The 24,550-nt window shown below is 51.0% G+C and overlaps 1 protein-coding gene across 3 annotated transcripts in view; it reads left to right on the top strand.

The window, feature by feature from the left end:
- The window catches only part of HDAC7 (histone deacetylase 7), a 242,750-nt gene that overhangs the window by 181,709 nt on the left and 36,491 nt on the right, over positions 1-24,550 (top strand). For all 3 annotated transcript variants that reach the window (XM_084610201.1, XM_084610202.1, XM_084610200.1), the window contains 2 exons: positions 7,146-7,342; positions 9,700-9,790. In XM_084610201.1, the coding sequence (XP_084466327.1) occupies positions 7,146-7,342; positions 9,700-9,790 (288 nt within the window). The remainder of the gene's footprint in view (positions 1-7,145; positions 7,343-9,699; positions 9,791-24,550) is intronic.

Genomic DNA, 24,550 nt, shown 5'->3' with positions numbered 1-24,550 from the left:
GTAGTGGTGCATGGGATTCTTCCGTCCTAAGTGAAGGACTCTGCACTTGTCCTTGTTGAACCTCATCAGATTTCTTTTGGCCCAATCCTCTAAGTTGTCTAGGTCCCTCTGTATCCTATCCCTACCTTCCAGTGTATCTACCTCTCCTCCCAGTTTAGTGTCATCTGCAAACTTGCTAGGGTGCAATCCACGCCATCCTCCAGATCGTTAATGAAGATATTGAACAAAACTGGCTCCAGGACCGACCCTTGGGGCATTCCACTTGATACCAGCTGCCAACTAGACATAGAGCCATTGACCACCACCCGTTGAACCCGACGATCTAGCCAGTTTTCTGTCCACCTTATAGTCCATTCTTCCAGCCCATACTTCTTTAACTTGCTGGCAAGAATACTGTGGGAGACCGTATCAAAAGCTTTGCTAAAGTCAAGGAATAATACGTCCACTGCTTTCCCCTCATCCACAGAGCCAGTTAACTCGTCATAGAAGGCAATTAGGTTAGTCAGGCATGACTTGCCCTAGTCAGGCATGACTTTCCCTTAAATGCATATTTATTACTGAGGCCATTCAAACCAGCTGGAATGTGTGGCTCATGTTTTGATCATGTAGCTTCTTCATTGCAGAAAAGAGTAGTAAAAGTAACACATCCAAAGGACTCAGGGATTCTAGGTTTGCTAACATCTTCTTTTCACTCAGAGCAGAGGGTCCGATTCAGATCTGGTGTTAGTGTGAAGCTAGTATTTTGCATACAAGCATCAAAAAGAAACTTCTTCACTGTGCCCTGCTGGGGCTCTTGGTATTGCCCTCTTTAGGTTCTTATGCTATCCCCACCTCCCCAGCACAGTATGGGAACACCTGTCAGTCTTTCTGAATCCTGGGAAATCTCTGAATCTTTTTAAAATCTTGATCCCTGGTGGAAAATTAATAATCTCCATGATTAGGATGAATACACTGCTGCTTGTACAAGTAGCTTGTTCCCTTTTAGCTTGTTCCCTCAAACATGATTCACGATTCATGATCAATCCTCTGCTGTGGTCGATAAAGGCAACATTGTCTTGGAGTTTGTTGTGTTTCAGCACGGTGACTGTAAACAATGTAATTTAATCCCAAATGGCCAAAAGAATCTGAATTCATTGCTAAAAGAAGGAAAGGAGAGCGCCATGCATTCTGCAGCCTGAGTCGGTGGGATATAGATGTCATCAATCGTGGAAAAGAAGATTTGAATCAATGCATTTCTTCTGAAAAGCACAAACAGAACTCGCAGAGTACAGCTACTTCAACTAAGATAAAGAATTTCTTCAAAGCTAGTGTGTTGCCTTGTGACGATAATGCGACTGCTGCTGAACTTTGCAAATTGTTCCATGCTATTATGCATCACCATTCTTCCTGAAGCATCGACTGTAGCATAAAAGTTGATAAAACTGTTTACCGTGACTTGTCTGTGGCTAAAAACTTGACTTGAGGAAATACCATGGCTAAGGCACTGAGTGAGAACGTTTTAGCCCCATATTCAGTTCAGAAGCATTTATGATATATTAAGGCTAATGATCTATATTTCTCTTTGGCCACTGATGCTTCAAATAAGGGAGCAACAAAGTGTTTTCTATTAGTCTTAAGGTATTTCAGTTTTGAAAAAAAAGGGTTACATACTTTCTCTTGGCTTTTTACAATGATAGTCAGGAAACTCTTCTAGCCACTGCCACAGAAATATGTGGAAAACTCAAGACTTTTGACCTCAGTTTGGAGAAGCTGTCAGCATATGCAGCTGATAATGCCAGTGTAAATTATGGGATGTATAACAGCATTTACAAGAAACTGAAAAATGTCCAAGAGGACATTCTAGCAGCCCACTGCTTTGCACACATTCTTCATAACATAATAAAGTATGCAGCAGTTAAACTTGATATTGACGTAGAACATTTAATTCTAAAGGTTTATTCCCACTTCCACATTTCTGCCACTAGAACAGAACAATTAAAGGAGATTTGTGACATTGTTGAGGTGGAAGAGTGCGATCGGTTCAGACACGCTGTTACCAGGTGACTGTCTTTTTTGCCAGCAATCAATAGATTACTGAAGTGCTGGAAACCACGAACTCACTATTTCCAGAGTTTAGGAGAGTAAGAGTGTCCCAAAATAAGTTGGGAATGCTTTGGGGACAAGGGCATTGCCAATGAGGTAGTTGAAAGATATTTTCTCTTTCGGAGCTGTGCTCTGAAGCGATTCAAGGACTGTAATGAGGCTTTAGAAGCCACGTGCTTTAGTATTCTTTCAGTTACTGAACTCTTGAATGGATTGAATATGAAACTGGAGAGAAGGATTAGGAACAAGTTCTTTGGCTACACACTGAATTCTAAGCTTGAGGAGATTACTGAAAATATTGCTGGAAGGTGTAAAAAGGACTTCATGGCCTTTTAATGAAAGAGCAAAGAAGTATCTGCATGACAGGTATGACTTCTCTGAAGACAGCCTTCACAGCAAAGTGTACAATTTAGCTCTTGAAAAACGCATCAGCTTTGAAGAATTTTTGGAAGCTGTTCAGGCTTGCAGCATGAAAGAAATGGACATGGATGAGCTCTGTGAAGAAATTCTAAAAGTGGTAAACTCTTCTGTGTTAAAGGATTGCCTAACTAGCGAGGAGAGGCAACAGAACATTTTCACCAAGCACAGGGCAACTTCAAGAACTTTAAGAAGATCAGCTCCTACATCTTTTCAATACTGTGCAGCAATGCTCACATGGAGAGGAAAGGAGTACTTGTGGCACCTTAGAGACTAACCAATTTATTTGAGCATAAGCTTTCGTGAGCTACAGCTCACTTCATCGGATGCATTCGATGAAGTGAGCTGTAGCTCACGAAAGCTTATGCTTAAATAAATTGATTAGTCTCTAAGGTGCCACAAGTATTCCTTTTCTTTTTGCGAATACAGACTAACACGGCTGCTACTCTGAAACCTGTCACATAGAGAGGGTTTTCTCTCTGATGACCACAGCTGGGAGAAATAAAGGGAATCAGCTGGATGTAGAGAGCATGAAAGCAGAGCTCTAGATATGCATCAGTTTAACAGGGGAATGCAAAAATATGTACGCTGAGTTCCTCAAGAAGAAAGAACTTCTGAAAGAGGCCCAGGGTGGGCAAAAGTGCAGACACAGATGAACGGTTATGGTACTCTATGAATTAGGCACATCAAAAACTCTGCTTCTTGCTAGCAAGTCTAACTCTGTCTATATTGTCACTTTGTTCGCTACACACAAATAAACGTATTTTATTGAGAAAGTTCTGCATTGCATTGTAATTTTTATTCCATTTTGTGTAATCTTACATGGAATTGAATGTAGGTTGCTGCATTATTTAACTTGCCAGAAATTAGAATTAGTCTTTTACTATACTATTCAGCAATGAGCTGGACATTTTAAATGTGGCAATGTTTGGTACAGGTTTTGTTAGCCATCATTTCTGCATGTGGGGGGGTCACACCAGCGGGGGCAGGGATGTCCTGTATTCTGAGTATGCATCAGTTGCCACCCTAGTTTGAAGGAGAGGTGAAGAAGAGATGGCGATCGTACTAACAGTGCATACCCGAAACTGAAGACTTCCTGTCTTTCACTGCAGATGAAGTAGAAAGAGTGATCAAAACATTGAAAATAAGTAAAGCCTGTGAGCTTGATATTGGCCCCCCTGAATTCTTGAAAAAACTGGGAAAACCTAGTAAATAACAGCTAGCCACCTTTCTATCTAGAGTCATCCAGGAGAATCAAATACCTAACATCTGGCACAGAGAAAAAGTAATAGCCATTCCAAAACCTGAAAAAGACCACTAACATGTGAGTTACTGCACTATCTCTTTGCTATGCTGGGTGTACAAATTACTTGAAAGGCTTCCAGGATGACTTGTTTACAGTCTAAGTACCTAGATCGGGGACAAATATTTAATACTGGGCTCTGCAGTCTAGCCGAGAAAGGTCTAACATGATCCAATGGCTGGAAGTTGAAGCTAGACAAATTCAGACCCCTCCCTCTGCCGTCACCTGTCCCTATCACACAATGAGGAGTGCACCCCTCCCTCCAACCTCTGCCATCACCTGTCCAGCAGGACATATGTCCATAACCCAGGCCTCTGCCGTCACTCAGCCCCATCACATAGAATTGCACACATCGCTCACACTTCTGAAAGGAGCTCCAGTGTGGCCCCAAGCACAGAGCAGATTGAGAGAGTTAATGTGTACAGCATGCAAAAGCCACCATGTGAGAGCCCAGCGCAAGGTGTGTTTCTGAGGAAATAACTCAGAGGTGTGAACTGTTCGCCAAGATGCTAAAGTGTTTGTTTTGTGTTAAAATATTTTTACCCTAGTCCTTAGTGCCATTGAATCACTGAGCTCAGGGCAGTCAGGGCTGTACATTTTAGGAGGGTCAGAGTCATATTTGTATCTTTCATTCTGCACCAAAAAGGTGATAGAAACTGAAAAATTTAAAGGCAGTTCATTTTTTGAGGCAGGGGGCTGTTTCTTGGGAACCCCCCAAATTTGAACCCGTAATTCTAACCTGGGGCCCAGTGAGGCATAACATTTTTCAGTCTGCACAGGCATGTGGATTTTAGAGCACTTTGAACCTGGGACTCTTAATGGGGTTCAGCAAGAGACACCCCTTAGAGTCAGGGTCACTGCCACTTCCCTCTGTGAGAGGTTGGAAAGGGCAGGGCACAGGCTATATCTGTCGTGTTCCACCTTCCAGCTACAAGGTCTAAAAGGTTGGCTGTGGTTTTTTTTTTAATCTGACACTTGTGTCATTGCTCCATGGGTTTCCTTTGGTTGTATCCTCAACATTTCTGCCTTGTACTGTAGCAGTTTAGTCCCAATTGCCAGATTTCATCACCGGCTGCAAAGTAAGCAAAGCCCTGGTTGCTGGGGGTTTTCAAGCTTGTCCTTAATCTCTGGAGGGTGAAGATGTGATTAGTGGCTCGGACACAGACTCTGTGGATGGAGGATTTCAAAGGAGTCTGAGAGAGTCCTCACTTTCTCCTGACCTCTGGACCTAAGCTTCCCACCTCAAAATGCAGCTGATAACCCTCCTTGACTGTTCAGACGGCAAGGTCTTCAGGGCAGGGACTGGCCCTCATGCTGTGACTGTGCAGTGCCCAGCACAATGGGGCACAGGCTGCCTTCACAGAACAGCAGCAGTTGCAAACTTAGGAAAGCCGTGAATGCATTGTTACCTTGATTTACTGCAACTTCAGAGCTGGAGTGAAGAAGGAGGAGCCAGCACCCTGGGATACCTCCCCCAGCAATCTGCAGGCCAGCAGCAAGTATCCCTTGGGCCCACTGGGAGAGCGGCTGTGACTCAGGGGATAATGCAGAACGCTTCTGTGGGTGTTGCTGGTGACACATGCTTCTGCACTTGCTTGGACAATGCTGCCAACCCCAAGCATTTAACAAGTCATGAGTCCCCTGTCCCATCCCCCCATCATGAAATTGGCTTAAAAATAATGAGATTTTAATGACTTTGGGGTTCTGCTTATTTGCCTTCTAGTTTCTGAGTCTTTAGGAGTCACTTTCTCAAGCTTTTCTCTACAATCCCAAGAGCTGGAAACTTACCCTGTTTTAAAAAATGAAAGTTGCAATTCTGTCTTATGTGATCACCTGACTCCAGGAGCTGGGGCTTTAAGAAGAGCACCAAATGTCATGAGAACTGCAGTAAAAGCATGAAAGCTGACAACACTGCATGCACTGGAGAAATTTATCCTTCAACACACATCTCAGGGGAGTGTTCTCCAGGTACGCACAGGACTGCTTGAACATCTCCAGTCTGGGCCCTGGATTTAGATTGCAGAAGAGTTTGTGCTGTTATGGGAACAGATGTGTGTGCATGGTGGGCAAGTGGGTGGTTCAGGCTTGGGTAAGGAAGGGGCTCTAATGATGTTTTTTTAGTAGGTTTACATTAGTAAGTGGGGTTATAGGTGCAGGAGAGTGATTCACAATGGCACCGCCTTGCCCAGCAGTGCCTGTCACATGGCTCAGAGTCAGACCTGCTGGGTTTAGTGCCTGACCCCTTGTCTACACATAGGAGCTGCACTGGCGTCACTTAAATTGGATCTTAGTTTGGTTTAAACCAGTTTCATTTCAGTTTAACTTAAGTTGATTCCAAAGCTGATAGAACAAAATCTGTTTAAAATTGTACCTTAGCTCTGTGGCTGTGACGTGCTCTGGCAGAGACGCCCTTCAACGGCTTTAGCACTTTTGACTTCTCTCAGCCCTGCAGGAGACAGCCCGGCTGGATGGGTGTGTGTGGCGTATGCATTATCACTTAGTTCCAGGAGCAGGACCTTTGGGACAGCGAAGATAAAAAAAGAGCCCAGAGGAATTCTACGTTCCCAGGGAACTCTGCGCGTATGTCTACACCGCAGTTAAACATCTGTGGCTGGCCTGTGCTAGCTAACTCGGGCTAAGGGGCTTGGGCTAAGCAGCTGTTTAATTGTGGTGTAAACACTTGGGCTTGGACAGCAGCCTGAGCTCTGGGACCCTCCCAACTCACAAGGTCCTAGAGCCCAGGCTCCAGCCCAAGTGTGAACATCTGTACTGCAAGACCAAGTCAGCTGGCAAGGGCCAGCCGTGGATTTTTAATTACAGTGTAGACATACTCTGTCAGGCCAGTATGCAGAGAGCCAACCCTAGCCAGCAGTGAGCTGAGCACACTGGATTGGAGTTCACCAGAGGCCAGCTGCCAGGGCTCCAGAAGTGCTGACTGCAGAAGATGCTTCTGCTCTTGTGTAGGGTTTTCTGTTTTGAGTATTATGCACTGGGGATGCCTAAATGATCTGCATCCAGGTCAGAACCTTCGGGCTGTGGCCCTCACAGGCACAACACTGCACGGGGTGAGGAGTTTTTTATGTTCCACTTCAACCCTTCTCATTGTCCAAGGAAAGAAACAGGTGCTGAAGTTCCCTCCCTGTAGCGAAGGGGCTCTATGTCACTGCCCTGGTGGGGGGTGCCCCCCTTGTCCCCTGGGGCCAGGACAAGGGTCCCCAGTGTGGTGGCGTGGGCAGCCCTTTGGGGCCTGTGCTGGGGCTTTCCTCTCTCCAGCAGCCTGTAGGGACACATTGGGGTGCCAGATCAGACAATGACTGAACTCTCCCTGCTTCTTTCTTGCCAGCTGCTGTGAACCTGTGCGTCTCCCTGCGGGTGCCTCAGGCTGTCCCCATGGACCTGCGGATCGGACAGCGCTTTGCCAAGCCCGGCTCCGACACCGCCCTGCTGGCTCTCAAGCAGACCCAGCAGCTGCAGCACCAGCTCTTCTTGGCCAGCCTGCACCAGCAGCACGTGGAGCAGTTCACCCACCAGCACGTGCGGGTAGGAGCAGCCTTCCAGGCCTCTGGGGCACCACAGGGCCAAGCTCAGGCTTTGGGGACACATTGCACCAGTAGCCCTTGAGGCACTTGCCTGCTGCAGACACACTGGGAGCCTGCTTCAGTCAGTCAGCACAGGGGGAGTGAAGCTGGTAGCCACCCCCTGGCTCTGAGCACAGCTGTGCTGGGGAGCAGGAGGCCCCCAGGCCCCAGAAGGACCAAGCCATTGTCGGTGATCAGAACTCGAGGGAGCTCAAGGAGCAGCGGTTATGTCTGGCTTCCCAGGCAGTACCAATGGGATGGTGCTCCAGATAGTGGTCTGGGCAGATCCCTGGCTCCCCCAGCCTTTCATCAGACGTCATCATTTATTTCTCTTGTCTCTGAGACTGGAGCGAATCATCCCACAAACCTCCAAGATCCCAAATGAAATGGAGAAAGTTACAGGACAAATGCTGGGCTACTCCTGCCAGTCTCTGGGTCTGAGCCACGCTACCCAGCCCTGGCTGCCACTTTGGGTGGAGATGCCGGAGGCAGCCTATGCTCTTGAGCACCCTCCACCCTGTATGACCCTCTCCCTTCTTACCCCCTTAACCTGTCCATTATCCTGGCAGGCCTAGAGGCATCCCTATTGTCATGGACTTTTTGTGGCCCCAATGCCATGAGTTCATATGGCTCAGCGCTGGGTCCGTGCAGCATGGCCAGTGGCGGTGAAAAGCAGAAAGTCACCTTCTGGTCTGGCTTTTCACAGGGATCACAGGAGGCCACGGTTAGCAGTGCTTTCCCCTGTCAAGGCCTGAGAAGTCTACTGTCCATGTCTATGTGAACACAGTTCTCCTGGTCACCGAGAACATAAGGATGATCCAGCAGTGACCCCTCCCCTGTTTCTGGAAGTGGCAGCACCAGCTGCTTGAGAACAAGGGGCAAGGAAACCTGGAATGGGCCCAAGGAAGGGCTGGGGGCTGGATCAGATGGTGCAGAGCCAAGAGTTCTGTCCAGGGCAGAGCCAAGTTGACAAGCCAGATCAATTCCACAGGCCATGGCAGAACGTTGACAGCAAAATTTGCATTTCCAGGTCTCTGCTCTGCTCCCTGGCCGTGTCCTTGACCATGAAGGTCAGAACCTTCCAGACCCTACAGTAAATGTGGTGTTGTAGGCAGGGTCAGTCCATCCCTGGAGCCCCAGAACTGATCCCTCCATCTGATTCCAGGAAGAAGTCAAAGCCAGTGGCCCTCTTCTCCAGTTGCCAATCCTGTCGCCAATCCAGTCGCCAATCCTGCAGCTCTTAGGATTGTTCCAGGGCTTCCTATGCTGACAGAAAGCCCAAGGGGTGCTCAGCAGGGGATACCGCTTCCCCCTGTCTTGGTCTGGAGCCCAGCACAGCCCATAAATCCCACACTTGGGGAGCAGGGCCTAACCTGGACCCCAACAGTCTCATCTGGGTAACTGCAGCCCCCACAGGGGCTCAGTGGCAAATCTGCTTTCACTGCCCAGTCCCTGGGACCCGGCCTTTCTCTCCTCCCTGAATGACAGCTCCACTGCGTGCTGGTGACCAGTCCTGGCTTTCACATCACCCCGGTCCGAGAACAGCCTTAGGACTGGCAGGAGCTCACCTGCAGGGGAAGGACCCATTGGCTCCATTGTCGTGGTACCTTGAAGCACCAGGATGGGCCCCTTTATCTCTCGCCCTCCCTGTTTCAGGGGTCAGGTACCAGACTGCTGGTGCGCCACCCATCAGAGGGCCTGTATCAAGTGACTCCCGAGAGTCACTATTGATAGAGCCTACAGGGCAACACTCTCCCTGCAGCCCCATCACTCTGTCATGTCTCTGGACTCAGGGCTGAGGGGGCTTGGGCTTTGCAACTGCACCTCCCAGAGTCACCTCTCCCCTGGTGCTGGTGCCCTGCTAAATAGACAGGCTCATGGAGAATGAGCCACTCTGATGCCTGAGCCCAACCTGCTCTGGGGAGCCCCCTGGTGGACCTTTGCGGGGAGATCTGCTCTCCCCTTGCCTTCCCCCAGGGCCTTGCCTGGGGTAGAGCTCCTACCTTCCCCTCCCCTCAGGGCAAGGGAGGGGCTCCCCTTCTGTCCACACAGGATGCTGGCTGGGGCAGGGCTCCCTCCTCTCCTCCCCACAGGGATCTGAAGCAGGAATCCCCCCCCCGCCCCTCCACAGGGACCAGGCCGAGATGGGGCACCCTCCTCCCCTGCAGGGCTCTGGCAGAGGCGGGGCTCCCCTTCCCTCCCTCCAGGACACTGTCTGGGGCAGGATTCCTCTCTCCCGTCCCCTGCCCTCCCCCACAGGGCACTGGCTGGGGCAGAGCTCTCTTGCTGCTATGCTGATGCTCTCTGTCCCCCCTGCAGGTGAACATGGACTCCCCGCAGCGTGAGGCAGAGGCTGGGCAGCAGGACCACGAGCTGCGGCTACTCCTCAATAAGGACAAGAGCAAACGAAGTAAGAGCCCCTCGCTGTGTCCATCTATCTGTCTGTCTGCAATGCAATGGGTGCCATGACTCTGCCTGGGAGTCTGAAGGGGGGGCTCAGGCCCCCTGCCCTTTAGGTGGGGACGGGATGGTTCCCACATGGGTGCTCCCTGCCCGTGCTGGGAGTCTGGGGTCCTTCTGAACACAGCCCTGCCTGCAGCATGGCACTGTGCTCCTGGTTCGGGCCTTCCATGTCACTGTGCAGGATGCTCCTGGTAAGGATGTGCTGTTGCTCTGCTTCTCCACTAAGGGCCTTTGCGAGCTGCGAAGGTCCCGCCTGGTGCCCACACCCCGCCCTGCTGCCAAGGGCAGCTGCAGAGATTGAACCTGCTACAAGGGCAGGAATCGGCAAATCAGAAAAGCAAAAGGGATCCCCTTGGGTAAGCCTAGGTGAGTGCCTGGCCCTACCTGCCACCCCAGCGCTGGGGGCTGCCAGAGCAGGTTGGGCCCCAGCCCACCTCTGCTTCTTCTTAGCTTTCCAGGTGGCAGCAGAGCACATCAGGGTCACTCCCCGTGCGGAGCCATGGGCACTGGGATGGTCCAGGTCAGAATGAACTGGTCAGTGTTTTGGGAGTCATTGCTGTAGGAGACCAGCCCACTGGGAGGGGCAGGAATCCACCTCCAAGACTCTGTGACTCAGGCTAGGAGCCGTGGTGCCACAGGCAGAGCTTGTGCAAGCTCCTTCCAGCGCTCCCCCATCCCAGCCCTTCTGTCTGCTGAGGGCAGCGGGAAGGACCTGGGACTGAAACAGCCAGTACCAGTGGGGAGGTGGCGCCCCTGGACTCGATGCTCTGGGAGTACCTTCTACATGAAGCCAGTGCCCCATCTAGTGCCCGTTCCAGCACAGAGCTCTCAAAACAGTGAACTTCCTGAGTTATCCATTCAGTGCATCACACCTGCCTGTACTCTAGGAACAGCTCCAAACTGCAGCCCCACCATGACCCTTCTTAGGGTCCCCTGCTGGTCCACCCAGGTACCCACAACACAGGCTGCAGAAAGCCCACTGTCTGGGAGCCTCAGAGAGCTCATTAGTAGCCATTGTGCCTGATGTCTGGGAGCCCACCATAGCCATCACCCTGGTCACCCATGAGCAACTCCTAACTCAGCTCCCGTCCACACAAACTCTCTGGCCTGCATGTGGTAGTGCTCAGCCCACAGGCTGGCTGGGGCTGTGGGCCAGAGCCCACGTGCTGCTGTCACTCAGGCTGTTAACCCACCCACTTTGCAGTGGGGGCACAGGCTAAACTACTGGAGTGCTGATCGTCCTTTAGTGCTTTCCCCCAAGCCCCCCAGGTGCCCAAAGGGCAAACAAGTTCTCCCACCTAGAGTGGCTCAGCTCACTGCAGCATTAAGAACCATGGGCTATGTCCCCAGAAGTCCTTGTGCCACACACCAGTAAATGCAGAGCCAGTGAAGACACAGTAGACTAGACACACTGGAGTGTGGCTTTGTAGTGTGTCAGAACCGAGTGCCGATCATCTGGGCTGACTCTGCAGTAAAGACATCTGCTTGCAGGCTCAGGAGCTGAGCATGATGGGATAGGTGGAAGTGATATCACACCCTCCCAGAGCATGGGAACTGCTGGCACTGTGGAAACATGCAAATGATCAGGTGTGGCTGAGAACAGTGTGATGAATTCTTGGCCACGCGGGAGCTTTGGAAATCAGTTGTGGCTCTTCTAGCTAGCTGGGCTGCCTGTCAGAGCCATCATTCCACAGAATGCCTTCTGTGCACTTTCATCCACCAGCTTCCTGCTGGGAGGAACCCCCAGCGAGCTCCCAATCTGTGATCTTTTCAGTGAGCTCTCCTTATGCAGCAGGTAGAAGCAGGCAGTGTGCACAGTTATGGGGCAGTTTCGGGAGGACTGGCACTGACCGGGAATGAGGTCACGGCTGGTTTGGTGTCTGCTTAATGGGTCAGCGCCGACCCCAGGAGGTATATGTCTGCACTGGAGTTGAAAGGTGTAATTCCCAGCTCCGATAGGCATACATTAAAATAGCAGCGTAGCAGCCACAGCACAGGAGGTGGTACAGGCTAGTCAAGCAACTACAATCTGGATGCACTTGGGTCTCAGACTTGGGGTAGCTAGCCCCTTCTGCCACTCGAGCCACCATAGCTACACTTCTGTGTAGGGACAAAATTACAAAGGCCAAGGCACAAAACGAGATCAAACCAGCTAGAGACATAAAGGGTAACAAGAAAACATTCTACAAATACATTAGAAGCAAGAGGAAGACCAAGGACAGTTACTCGGGGGGGGGGAGAGGAGACAATAACTGAAAATGTGGAAGTGGCAGAGGTACTTAATGACTTCTTTGTTTCAGTTTTCACCAAGAAGGTTGGTGGTGATTGGACATCTAACATAGTGAATGCCAGTGAAAATCGGGTAGGATCAGAGGTCAAAATAGGGAAAGAACAAGTTAAAAATTACTTAGACAAGTTAAATGTTTTCAAGTCACCAGGACCTGATGAAATGCATCCTAGAATACTCAAGGAGCTGAGGAGATATCTGAGCCATTTAGCGATTATTTTTGAAAAATCAATGGAAGATGGGAGAGATTCCAGAAGACTGGAAAAGGGCAAATATAGGCCAATTTATAAAAAGGGAAATAAGGACAACCCAGGGAATTACAGACCAGTCAGCTTAACTTCTGTACTCGGAAAGATAATGGAACAAATAATTAAGCAATCAATTTGCAAACATCTAGAAGATAATAAGATGATAAGTAACAGCCAGCATGGATTTGTCAAGAACAAACCAACCTGATAGCTTTCTTTGACAGGGTAACAAGCCTTGTGGATGGGGGGAGGTGGTAGATGTGGTATATCTTGACTTTAATAAAGCTTTTGGTACTGCCTCACGTGACCTTCTCATAAACAAACTAGGAAAATGCACATAGATGGAGCTACTATAAGGTGAGTGCATAACTAGTTGGAAAACCGTTACCAGAGGGTAATCAGTGGTTCACAGTCATGCTGGAAGGGCATAACGAGTGGGGTCCCACAGGGATCAGTTCTGGGTCCGGTTCTGTTCAATATCTTCATCAATGATTTAGATAAATGGCATAGAGCACACTTATAAAGTTTGCGGATGATACCAAGCTGGGTGGGGTTGCAAGTGCTTTGGAGGAGAGGATTAAAATTCAAAATGATCTGGACAAACTGGAGAAATGGTCTGAAGTAAACAGGATGAAATTCAATCAGGACAAATGCGAAGTACTCCACTTAGGAAGGAACAATCAGTGGTACACACACAAACTGGGAAATGACTGCCTAGGAAGAAGTACTGTGGAAAGGGACCTGGGGGTCAGAGTGGACCACAAGCTAAATATGAGTCAAAATCAAGGCCATCCCTAGGGTGCTGCGGAGCCTGGGGCGGAAGTGACATCACTTCCGGGACTGACCACACCGAGGACGGGTAGGGGAGGCTGAGGGAGGCGGTGCCTCCTCAAACAGCCAGGCGTGTCCCCTCCCCCCACCCAGGGTCCCGCTTCGGCAGCGCCGCTGGGCTCCAGGGGGCTGGGGCCACGCCCCCTGCCTTTCTGGGGCTGGGGAGGCTGTTGCTCCCAGCGCTCCGGGGCGGCTGCGGTGGCGCTGCCGTGGGCTCTCCCTCCCGGCGCTCCGGGGTGGGGCGGCTGCGGTGGCGCTGCCGTGGGCTCTCCCTCCCGCGCTCTGGGGCGGCTGCGGTGGCGCTGCCGCGGGCTCTCCCTCCCGCGCTCTGGGGCGGCTGCGGTGGCGCTGCCGTGGGCTCTCCCTCCCGGCGCTCCGGGGTGGGGCGGCTGCGGTGGCGCTGCTGTGGGCTCTCCCTCCCGCGCTCTGGGGCGGCTGCGGTGGCGCTGCCGCGGGCTCTCCCTCCCGCGCTCTGGGCGGCTGCGGTGGCGCTGCCGTGGGCTCTCCCTCCCGGCACTCTGGGGTGGGGCGGCTGCGGTGGCACTGCCGCGGGCTCTCCCTCCCGGCGCTCTGGGGTGGCTGCGGTGGCGCTGCCGTGGGCTCTCCCTCCCAGCGCTCCGGGGCACACGCTGTCCCTCGGGTAGAAGGGGCGAAGCTAGGAGTAGCCTCCCCCAGCCAGCAGTTCATCCGCTGCCCATGCCGCGCCGGCCAATTGTGCTGGCCCGTGGGCCCCCCAAAGCATGAGGCCCAGAGTCATCGCCCCAATTTGCCGCCCCCTAGGGACATCTGTGGTCAACAGGTTTACACTGTTGCAAAAAAACCGAATATCATTCTGGGATGTATTAGCAGGAGTGTTGTAAGCAAGACATGAGAAGTAATTCTTCCGCTCTACTCAGCGCTGATTAGGCCTAGTATTGGGTCCAGTTCTGGCGCCACATTTCAGGAAAGATGTGGACAAATTGGAGAAAGTCCAGAGAAGAGCAACAAAAATGATTAAAGTTCTAGAAAACACGACCTATGAGGGAAGATTGAAAAAATTGTGTTTGTTTAGTCTGGAGAAGAGAAGACTGAGAGGGGACATGATAACAGCTTTCAAGCACATAAAAGGTTGTTACGAGGAGGGAGAAGAATTGTTCTTCTTAACCTCCGAGGATAGGACAAGAGCCATGGGCTTAAATTGCAGCAAGGGAGGTTTAGGTTGGACATCAGGAGAAACTTCTTAAACTGTCAGGGTGGTGAAGCACTGGAATAAATTGCCTAGGGAGGCTGTAGAATCTCCATCGTTGGAGATTTTTAAGAGGAGGTTAGACAAACAACAGGGATGGTGTAGAATAATATTTAGTCCTGCCATGAGTGCAGGGAACTGGACTAGACGACCTCTCAAGGTCCCTTCCAGTCCTGTGATTCTATGATTCTATTTATAGTGTGCAGGCTTGACTAGAGCTAGTGCAGGTATGGCTCCTGGAGCTGGGAATTACACCCCCAGCTCCAGTGGGAGAGCAGCTGCACAGGTTCTGCGAGCTTGGGGGAGAAATGGGACTGCAGTGTCTAGCATCCTCCAGACTTCCTGCACCAAGTTCACATGTCCCCTGGGCCTGCACAGAGCAGGCAGAGGAGCAGTTGGTGCTGGGAGAGTGCGGAATAATGACATGGGGGAAATTTGGGACCTTCTACATCAAGAAGGGGGAGCTGACCTGTGTATTGGGAGGACAGGACCTGGCAGAAGGTTCTTTCCTCATCTTCATCATTGCAGCATCTGGGTGCCTTCCAGTCATGTCCTGAGTGACATGACTAGCAGCTGCTGTGTGGGGCTTGTTCTCTCTCTGTCCCCTCACCCAGGGGGAGGATTATGAGTGCAGTTAGGGTGTGTGGGGCTGTTTTGATAGGGTTTTTTGTTGTTGCTCATTTTGTTTTTCTAATGTTTGCCCTGGTCCCTGTTTACATCAGCAGAGGCAGGTTGGAGCAGTCGTTGGTCTTTGGAGCGTGGGGTGGGGAAGGCTGGGATGCTCCTTGGTTGCCACAGGACTTTGTTCTACAGTCTGGGACTGATCCCTGAGGAATCTCTGTCTCCCCCACAGGCAAGCTTTTCCCTTGTGGTAGAAAGTTACATTGAGCCTGAGGAATGGAGCTGTCAACCATAGCCCTTATCCCGGGGCTTTTGGCTCTTCTACATACCCTGGCCATAGAGCACCATGAAGATCAGGAATGAGACCTTGAACTTTGAACTCTCTTTTGTGGGAGGCAAACTTAGGGCATAGAGAAAAGGTGTGATGTGCCCGCGGTATCCCGTGTTGCTCAGGAGCCGTGCTACGGGATTCTCTACTACTTGGAGTTTCCTAAATTCGGATGGCTTCCTGCCCCTGTCTGTCACATGGCTGTAATCCAGACAGGTGGTGACAACTGAGTGTGTAAGATGGGCCGGAGTCTCCTAGCCAAGTGGAAATGATAGATGGCTGCCAGTGGCTTCCAGACAGGATGCACAATCATCTTTGATGTCACAATAAACCCCTGAGGCAGTATCCTCTGCTCCCAAGTGACTGGACCACAGTACATCATGGGCCAGTTTTAATACCTAGTTCTGGTACAATTTGGGGACCAGGAGTTGGGTTTGGTGGGCTCTAGTTTGTTTGTCCCAGATCACCCTCACCAAGAGCTCCACTTTTAGTTCAAAATAGGAATAGTGGGCGTGCTGGCCAGGATCAACTAGCACCCATTTACTCCAGCCAGCTGGCCATAGAGTGGGCTGAAGACTGGGTCCTCCCTCTGATGGATGAAGTCGGCCCCTTGTCTGAGAGCAGGAGGTTGTCCCTATGGGGAAGGCTGTTCATGTGGCTGTTCCTCAGGTGCTCCAAACTACGCTGCACCCCAGTGAGTTTCCCCACTCTGTTTGCGGGTTCCCTTTGGGCTGTCAGTGCCTCCTTTTGGGCTTGACGCCGTTCCCAGTGTGATTCTGGTGTGGAACGGTGTTGGAAAAGGGGAACATTTCTTTTAGCTTGATCTCGCCCTGGGTCCCCAGGTTGAGTCCTGATCCCACCTGCCTGGGCACCCTCAGAAGACTGGTTACCAGTCCCAGTTCTGGACCCATACTATCAGACTGGCTAGATGTAGGGCCATGGACACCAACACTTCGACCTCTTGACCCCCAACATTAATATGACTTTAGTCATAGAGTAGGGCCAAACATCCCCATGAATACATCCTACCAGGCAGGCCGCAGGGTCTGCTCTACAGAAGCGGCGGGCTGGGGAAGTCTGTGGCTGCCCCACCCCTGCAAGGAAATGCCTCCTCTCCACCATGGGCACCAGCGCCGGCAGGGAGGGGTGGGTGGGGCCCCAGGGGACGGAACCACTCTGTGCTCCCAAGCTTCAGTGTTCTTCCCCATAGGACTGGGCTGGGAGGGGGAATCCCTGTTCTGCGCTGGCTCAGCAGGGCCAGTGAGTGCAGCCGGGGGGCAGGGCACAGAGAATGGGTCTGTGGGGGATGCTGGGCAGTGGGGGAGGTTTGTGTGTTTTGGAGTGCTAGACAGTGGGGGGGTTATTGGGGGGTGCTGTGCAGTGGGGGTGACCTCTGTATGTTGGGGCACTGGGCAGTAGGGGGTCTGTGTGGGGTACTGGGCAATTGGGTTGGGGTTGTGTGCGCGGGGAGTGCTGGGCAGGGATGATGGTGTGCAGGACACTGGGCAGCTCTGGTGGGGCTGTAGGCAGGGCGGGGGCACTCGGCATAGCGGGTCCAGGGGAGGCTGGGCATAGGAAGTTGTGGGGTGTTGGGTGGGGGGGCTGTGTGCGCAGCATGGGCCCGCCCCAGAGGGGAAGGGGCACACTGGCAGCACAGGGCTGGGCGAGCCAGTGTGCATCTGCCGGCTGCCGGTTTGTAAACAGTGCCCTTGTACTTGGCTGGGCAGAGTGGGGCTGCTCCCTCCATGTCATGCCCCATTGCCCCTGGCCGGCCCCTCCCTCCAGGTATTGACCTCCCTGTATCATGCTCCATTGCCCCCATGGGGGTCCACAAATATGTTTGGCACCAGGCCCACAAAAGATTCATCCAGCTCTGGCTCTGAGGTGCGCAATGGGTGGTGTCAGCGGCAGTGAAGGCAGCCGGGCGGGCACATCCCTTTCTAGGGGGCCCATTGACTGTTCTGCCTGGGGGCCTGGAATTGCTGTCCACATGCCTGCATCCTACAGTACCCATTCGACTCCTTCAGAGATTCAGGAGCTATTAATTGCTCTCCTATGAATGTCCCAAACCTGAGTCAATAAAGCCCAGCACTTCTGCCCCCATACTGGAACTGGAACTACATAAGCCTTCAGCCCGAGGAGTTCTCCACACATTTCTTTGGAACAAGCATGGGCACAGTTGCACTGCATATGGAGGTGATATTGGTACCTGTGGCCTTCCTGCCCACAAATAAAATAAATTGGGAACCCCCGCTTTCTTTCCAGCTGGGACTCCTTCAGCGGTCAGTCTCTCATTCGTTACAACTGGCCCATTGCTGGTGCTGGACCCTAGTTTTAGTCCCTTATCAAGGGGTTTGGGGGGCCTGAGCTCCCTTCCTTATTGGACCTGATCCATGGACATTCAATTTTCCAGGCTTTCCTGGAGGCACCCAGTATAATTGGAAATCCAGAAAGTTCTCTGCAAGGTATGTATGCCTTCTCCAGCCAAGTCACCTGGTGGCAGCAGACCCACCCATTGTGTCCCGCTGGAAGAATTTGGCAACACTGTTCTGATGTCACCAATTTTACAGTTTATGCTGGAGAAGGAGTTTCTGGTTTCAACCAGCAAGAACAAAAATCCCAGAGTCATTGGGCTGCAGCTCTCAACTGGGAATCTAGAGTGAATGGTTCATGTCAGCATCGCCGACAGTAGCCCTCCTGAGTAAGCCCTAGGCAGTTTAGTATGATGGCTTTGAGTGTCCCATAGTTAATAGGCAGCAGGTTTAAAACAAATAAAAGGAAGTATTTTTTTTAAACAACACACAGTCAACCTGAGGAACTCCTTACCAGAGGATGTTGTGAAGGCCATGACCGTAACAGGTTTAAAAAAAGAACTAGATGAATTCATGGAAGATCTGTCCATCAATGGCTATTAGCCAGGATGGGCAGGAATGGTGTCCCTCGCCTCTGTTTGACAGAGGCTGGGAATGAGCGACAAGGGTTGGATTGCTTGATGATTACCTGTTCTGTTCAATCCCTCTGGGGCACCTGGCAGTGGCCACTGTCGGAAGACAGGGTACTGGGCTAGATGGACCTTTGTTCTGACCCAGTAGGGCCATTCTTATATTCTTTGCTGCCTCTACCCGCAGGGCACAGAACGCTATCTGGGCCTCTCCTGTTCAGTAGGGTGCGATCTTAGTGGCCCATCTCTCCCAGGGCTAATGGTGTGCCCCAGCCAGCCATTCAGAAGTCTCTAGGAAGGCCTTAGGATTGTCTTCTGGCCCCATTTTGGTGAGAATCATAGAATCATAGAATATCAGGGTTGGAAGGGACCCCTGAAGGTCATCTAGTCCAACCCCCTGCTCGAAGCAGGACCAATTCCCCATTGCTGTCCCTGCGGGCCCCGCGAGTGGATTCCATCTTGCCTGCTGATACTGTTTCAGAGATGGTCTTGGGGGGCAGGTGCAGAGCCAAGGCAAAGCAAGGCCAGGGCACAGCTGTTTCCTTTGATCTTGAAGAGGCCTCACCATCTTTGAGGAGGGCTGCTGCTGCTCTTGCACCCCATTTGCTGTCCTGTGGGAGAGTTCAGTGGGTGAAGCCGCATGAGGAGGAGGTTTTAGGGGGGACGTTATAGCTGTTGTTCCCCCCGCTAGAGGATCCTGTAGTGTGGGAAGTTGCTAGTGGGGTCCCCGTGTCCTTAACATCTGTCCCTCCAGGAGCCATCATGGTTAAGATTTCTCCCTCAGGTGATGGCAGGGTGTACTTGGTGACTGAGGGCCTCCCAGACAGTTTGGGGGAGAACAGGGCCCCAGTCTGGGCACCAAAGTTATTTGGCATTCTCCTTTCACCCTTGATCCTGCTCCCATTTTGGAGGCATCAGCCTTGTGGCTGCTGAGCCCATCGTGGAGGTGTCATTGACTGACACTAAGTGGCCGGGTGCTGTGCCTTCTGGGATGTCCTCCACTGAAGTGGAGTGGTTCAGCCCTGAGCCTGGTTATGATTCAGAACTTGGGGATTGCAAGTCCTCTGGGGGGATTGCTGATGCTGGCAGGCACTGGATCTGTTGAAGTGGCACTGGTCCTCAGCATCGAGCCTCTTGACCTCAGTGCTGGGGTTGGGGAAGATGGGTCTGTTAGTTCTGTTGAGCCTGCCATGGTGGCATTGCCCCCCAGAGAGGTTTCACCTGCCTGGACCCTCTCTTTTGTCCATTCATCCTGGAGAAATCCCCCCATAGTCACCAGAGGGTGAGTCCCAGGAGGTAGTATTTGTTGTGCCTTCCTTCCCCCCACACCCCCCAGGGTGCAGGAATTCCTCCACCTGTGTTGGGGGATGTGGTGGACCGTGTGCTTCAGGATATATTGCAGCGGGCCTCCACGCTAGTTGATGTGGAAGGGGGGAGAGGAGGAATCAGAGCAGGGATGATGCTGGGGGACTGATTGAGGATGACTGGGGGTCTTTGGGCTCTCACTGACTTCTTGGCCCCATCTCTGTCACCGGACGAGCTATGCCGGTTCCTGGAGGCCATACACAGCTTTGGGAGAAAGGCACAGCTTGATCTTGATCACTGGGGTGATTATGATCTCACCCTCAACTCTGTGATGGCCTTTCTAGGGGAGGGCCAAGGGGCGGCAATATAGACAGTACTGGTGGGCCAGGACCTTCCATGGTGCTCTACTCAAATATGGAGTGATGCATGAGTTGTTGCATGGCCTGCTGGTGCAGGGGATGCCGCCACTGTGGGGATCCTCAACCCCCTCTCTAATGAAGTGTGCCATCTTTGCCTCATTGAACATCCATGGCTGTAGGGTGAGATCATTTCCTACCTTCAGGTGGGGAGGTATTCTGTGATATTCCTGCAGGAGACTCACGTGGACCTGGCCGCCAATGCCAGCTGGTGGGTGCAGAGGGGCGACGGTGTATTTTAGCCATCTCATGATGTCATTGGGTGGGTTGGTGTCAAGGTTCCTCCCCTACTCTGAACTCTAGGGTACAGATGTGGGGACCTGCATGAAAAACCTCCTAAGCTTATCTTTACCAGCTTAGGTCAAAACTTCCCCAAGGTACAAAATATTACACCCGTTGTCCTTGGACTGGCCGCTACCACCACCAAACTAATACTGGTTACTGGGGAAGAGCTGTTTGGACGCGTCCTTCCCCCCAAAATACTTCCCAAAACCTTGCACCCCACTTCCTGGACAAGGTTTGGTAAAAAGCCTCACCAATTTGCCTAGGTGACTACAGACCCAGACCCTTGGATCTTAAGAACAATGAACAATCCTCCCAACACTTGTACCCCCCCTTTCCTGGGAAATGTTGGATAAAAAGCCTCACCAATTTGCATAGGTGACCACAGACCCAATCCCTTGGATCTGAGAACAATGAAAAAGCATTCAGTTTTTTACAAGAAGACTTTTAATAAAAAATAGAAGTAAATAGAAATAAAGAAATCCCCCCTGTAAAATCAGGATGGTAGATATCTTACAGGGTAATTAGATTCAAAAACATAGAGAACCCCTCTAGGCAAAACCTTAAGTTACAAAAAAGATACACAGACAGAAATAGTTATTCTATTCAGCACAATTCTTTTCTCAGCCATTTAAAGAAATCATAATCTAACACATACCTAGCTAGATTACTTACTAAAAGTTCTAAGGCTCCATTCCTGGTCTATCCCTGGCAGAAACCAGCATACAGACAGACACAGACCCTTTGTTTCTCTCCCTCCTCCCAGCTTTTGAAAGTATCTTGTCTCCTCATTGGTCATTTTGGTCAGGTGCCAGCGAGGTTACCTTTAGCTTCTTAACCCTTTACAGGTGAGAGGAGCTTTCCCCTGGCCAGGAGGGATTTCAAAGGGGTTTACCCTTCCCTTTATATTTATGACAGTTGGTGACCCTATTCTCCCCTGGCCTATGGGCTGAAGTATAAGAGGTTGCTGAGGTTGGGTTGGGTTGCCTGCTGTGCCTCCAGGTCTGCATGAAGAGGCTGCTTTTAAGCCTCATTAATGTTTATGCCCCGATACCAGGCCCAGAGCAGGTGCTCTTCTATCGACAGGTTTCCTTCTTCCTTGGCAAGTTGGATCCTCATGAGTGCTTGGTCCTGGGTGGGGATTTTAACACCACCCTTGAAGTGCAGGACCATGTTGGGAACAGGTGCCGAATCCCTGTTAACGTCCTCAAGTTGATTCTTGAACAGCATGCCCTGGGAGATATTTGGCGTGATCAGCACTAGGATGATACCACCTCCTTTACCTTTGTTTGGGTGGAGGTGGTTTGGTCGTGTCACTTCTGGTTGGACAGAACCTACATCTCTCGGTTTCTTATTGCATGAACCCACTCCTCTGACATTCAGCCAGCTCCCTTTTTGGACTGTCACTTGGTCTGTGTACAGCTTACCCTTACACCTGAGTGACTGAGGCCAGCCAACTGACACTTTACTGACAGCTTGTTAGAGGATATGGGCTTCGTGGGGTCCTTCCAGGGTTTTGGCTGGCCAGGCGGAGGCACACATTCCCCTCAGCGCAGAGATGGTGAAATGTATGAAAGGTGCATGTCAGGCTCTTTTGCCATGACTACAGCTGGGGGACCAGCCAGGGAAGGAACGTGGCAATGGAGTGGCTGGAACAGGAGGTCATGGAGTTGAAGAGGCGCCTGGTTGCTCACCCTGAGAATCCATCCCTCTGTATGGAGTGTCAGGAGAAGTGAGATGAGATTCAAGCCCTCATGATGATTGGGCTTGGCGCATGTTCCTTAGGTTGCATATCCAACTCCTTCAGGAGATGGATCACGGCTCCTGTTTCTTCTGTGCCCTGGACAACATAAGAACATAAGAATGGCCATACTGGGTCAGACCAAAGGTCCATCCAGCCCAGTATCCTGTCTACCAACAGTGGCCAATGCCAGGTGCCCCAGAGGGAGTGAACTTAACAGGTAATGATCTAGTGATCTCTCTCCTGCCATCCAGGAGAGAGGGGTGCCAAAAAAAAATATCACCTGCCTCCTGGTGGAGGATGACACCACTCTTACAGATCTGAGCAGATGCAAGAAAAGGCATGGGCATTCTACAACAAACTTCTTTCCAGATTCAACCAACACCAACACTTGTGATGAACTGTAGGATGAACTCCCAATGGTCAGCGCAGGTGACCGGGACCAGCTGGAGCTTCATAGAATCATAGATTAGAGTTGGAAGAGACCTCAGGAGGTCATCTAGTCCAACCTCCTGCTCAAAGCAGGACCAACCCCAACTAAATCATCCCAGCCAGGGATTTGTCAAGCCAGGCCTTAAAAATCTTTAAGGATGGAGATTCCACCACCTCCCTAGGTAACCCATTCCAGTGTTTCACCACCCTCTTAGTGAAATAGTGTTTCCTAATAACCAACCTAAACCTCCCCCTCTGCAACTTGAGACCATTACTCCTTGTTCTGTCATCTGGTACCACTGAGAACAGTCTAGCTCCATCCTCTTTGGAACCCCCTTTCAGGTAGTTGAAAGCAGCTGTCAAATCTCCCCTCATTCTTCTCTTCTGCAGACTAAATAAGCCCAGTTCCCCCAGCCTCTCCTCATAAGTCATGTGTTCCAGCCCTCTAATCATTTTTCTTGCCCTCCGCTGGACTTTCTCCAATTTGTCCACATCCTTCTTGTAGTGTGGGGCCCAAAAAGGGACACAGTACTTCAGATGAGGCCTCACCAATGCCGAATAGAGGGGAACGATCATGTCCCTCGATCTGCTGGCAATGCTCCTACTTATACAGCCCAAAATGCCGTTAGCCTTCTTGGCAACAAAGGCACACTGTTGACTCATATCCAGCTTCTCGTCCACTGTAACCCCTAGGTCCTTTTCTGCAGAACTGCTGCCTAGCCACTCGGTCCCTAGTCTGTAGCGGTGCATGAGATTCTTCCCTCCTAAGTGCAGGACTCTGCACTTGTCCTTGTTGAACCTCATCAGATTTCTTTTGGCCCAATCCTCCAATTTGTCTAGGTCACTCTGGACTTTATCCCTACCCTCCAGCATATTTACCTCTCCCCCCAGCTTCGTGTCATCTGCAAACTTGCTGAGGGTGCAATACATCCCACCATCCAGATCATTAATGAAGAAGTTGAACAAAATCGGACCCAGGACCGACCCCTGGGGTACTCCGCTTTATAGTGGCTGCCAACTAGATACTGAGCCGTTGATCACTACCCAGTGAGCCTGACAATCTAGCTTTCTATGCACCTTATAGTCCATTCATTCAATCCTTACTTCTTTAACTTGCTGGCAAGAATACTGTGGGAGACCATATCAAAAGTTTTGTTAAGTCAAGATATATCACTTTCACCGCTTTCCCCATATCCTCAGAGCCAGTTATCTCATCATAGAAGTCAATCAGGTTGGTCAGGCATGACTTGCCTTTGGTGAATCCATGTTAAGGACCTGCTCCATGATTTTTCCAGGGACTGAGGTGAGGCTGTAGTTCCCCAGATTCTCCTTCTTCCCTTTTTTAAAGATGGGCACTATGTTTGCCTTTTTCCAATCATCCAGGACCTCCCCCAATCGCCACGAGTTTTCAAAAATAATGGCCAATGGCACTGCAATCACATCTGCCAACTCCTTCAGCACCCTCGGATGCATTGCATCCTGCCCCATGGACTTGTGCATGTCCAGTTTTTCTAAATAGTCCTTAAGCTGTTCTTTCACCACAGAGGGCTGCTCACCTCCTCCCCATACTGTGCTGCCCAGTGCAGCAGTCTGGGAGCTGACCTTGTCTGTGAGTAACGAGGCAAAAAAAGCATTGAGTACTTCAGCTTATCCCACATCATGTGTCAGTAGGTTGCCTCCCCCATTCAGTAGGGGTCCCACACTTTCCCTGCCCTTCTTCTGCTTGCTAACATACCTGTAGAAACCCTTCTTGTTACCATTCACATCCCTTGCTAGCTGCAACTCCAATTGTGCTTTGGCCTTCCTGATTACACCCCTGCATGCTCGAGCAATATTTTTATACTCCTCCTCAGTAACTTCTTGTAAGCTTCCTTTTTGTATTTAAGCTCACCGAAGATTTCTCTGTTAAGCCAAGCTGGTCGCCTGCCATATTAGCTATTCTTTCTGCACATCCGGATGATTTGTTCCTGCGCCCTTAATAAGGCTTCTTTAAAATACAACCAGCTATTCCTCTCACACTGGCAGAGTTCTCGGAAGCCCTCTGTTTGAT

The sequence above is a fragment of the Lepidochelys olivacea genome (genome assembly GCF_965140295.1).
Source record: "Lepidochelys olivacea isolate rLepOli2 genome assembly, chromosome: 20".
Lineage (NCBI taxonomy): Eukaryota > Metazoa > Chordata > Testudines > Cheloniidae > Lepidochelys > Lepidochelys olivacea.
This window is presented reverse-complemented; position numbering and strand designations above follow the sequence as displayed.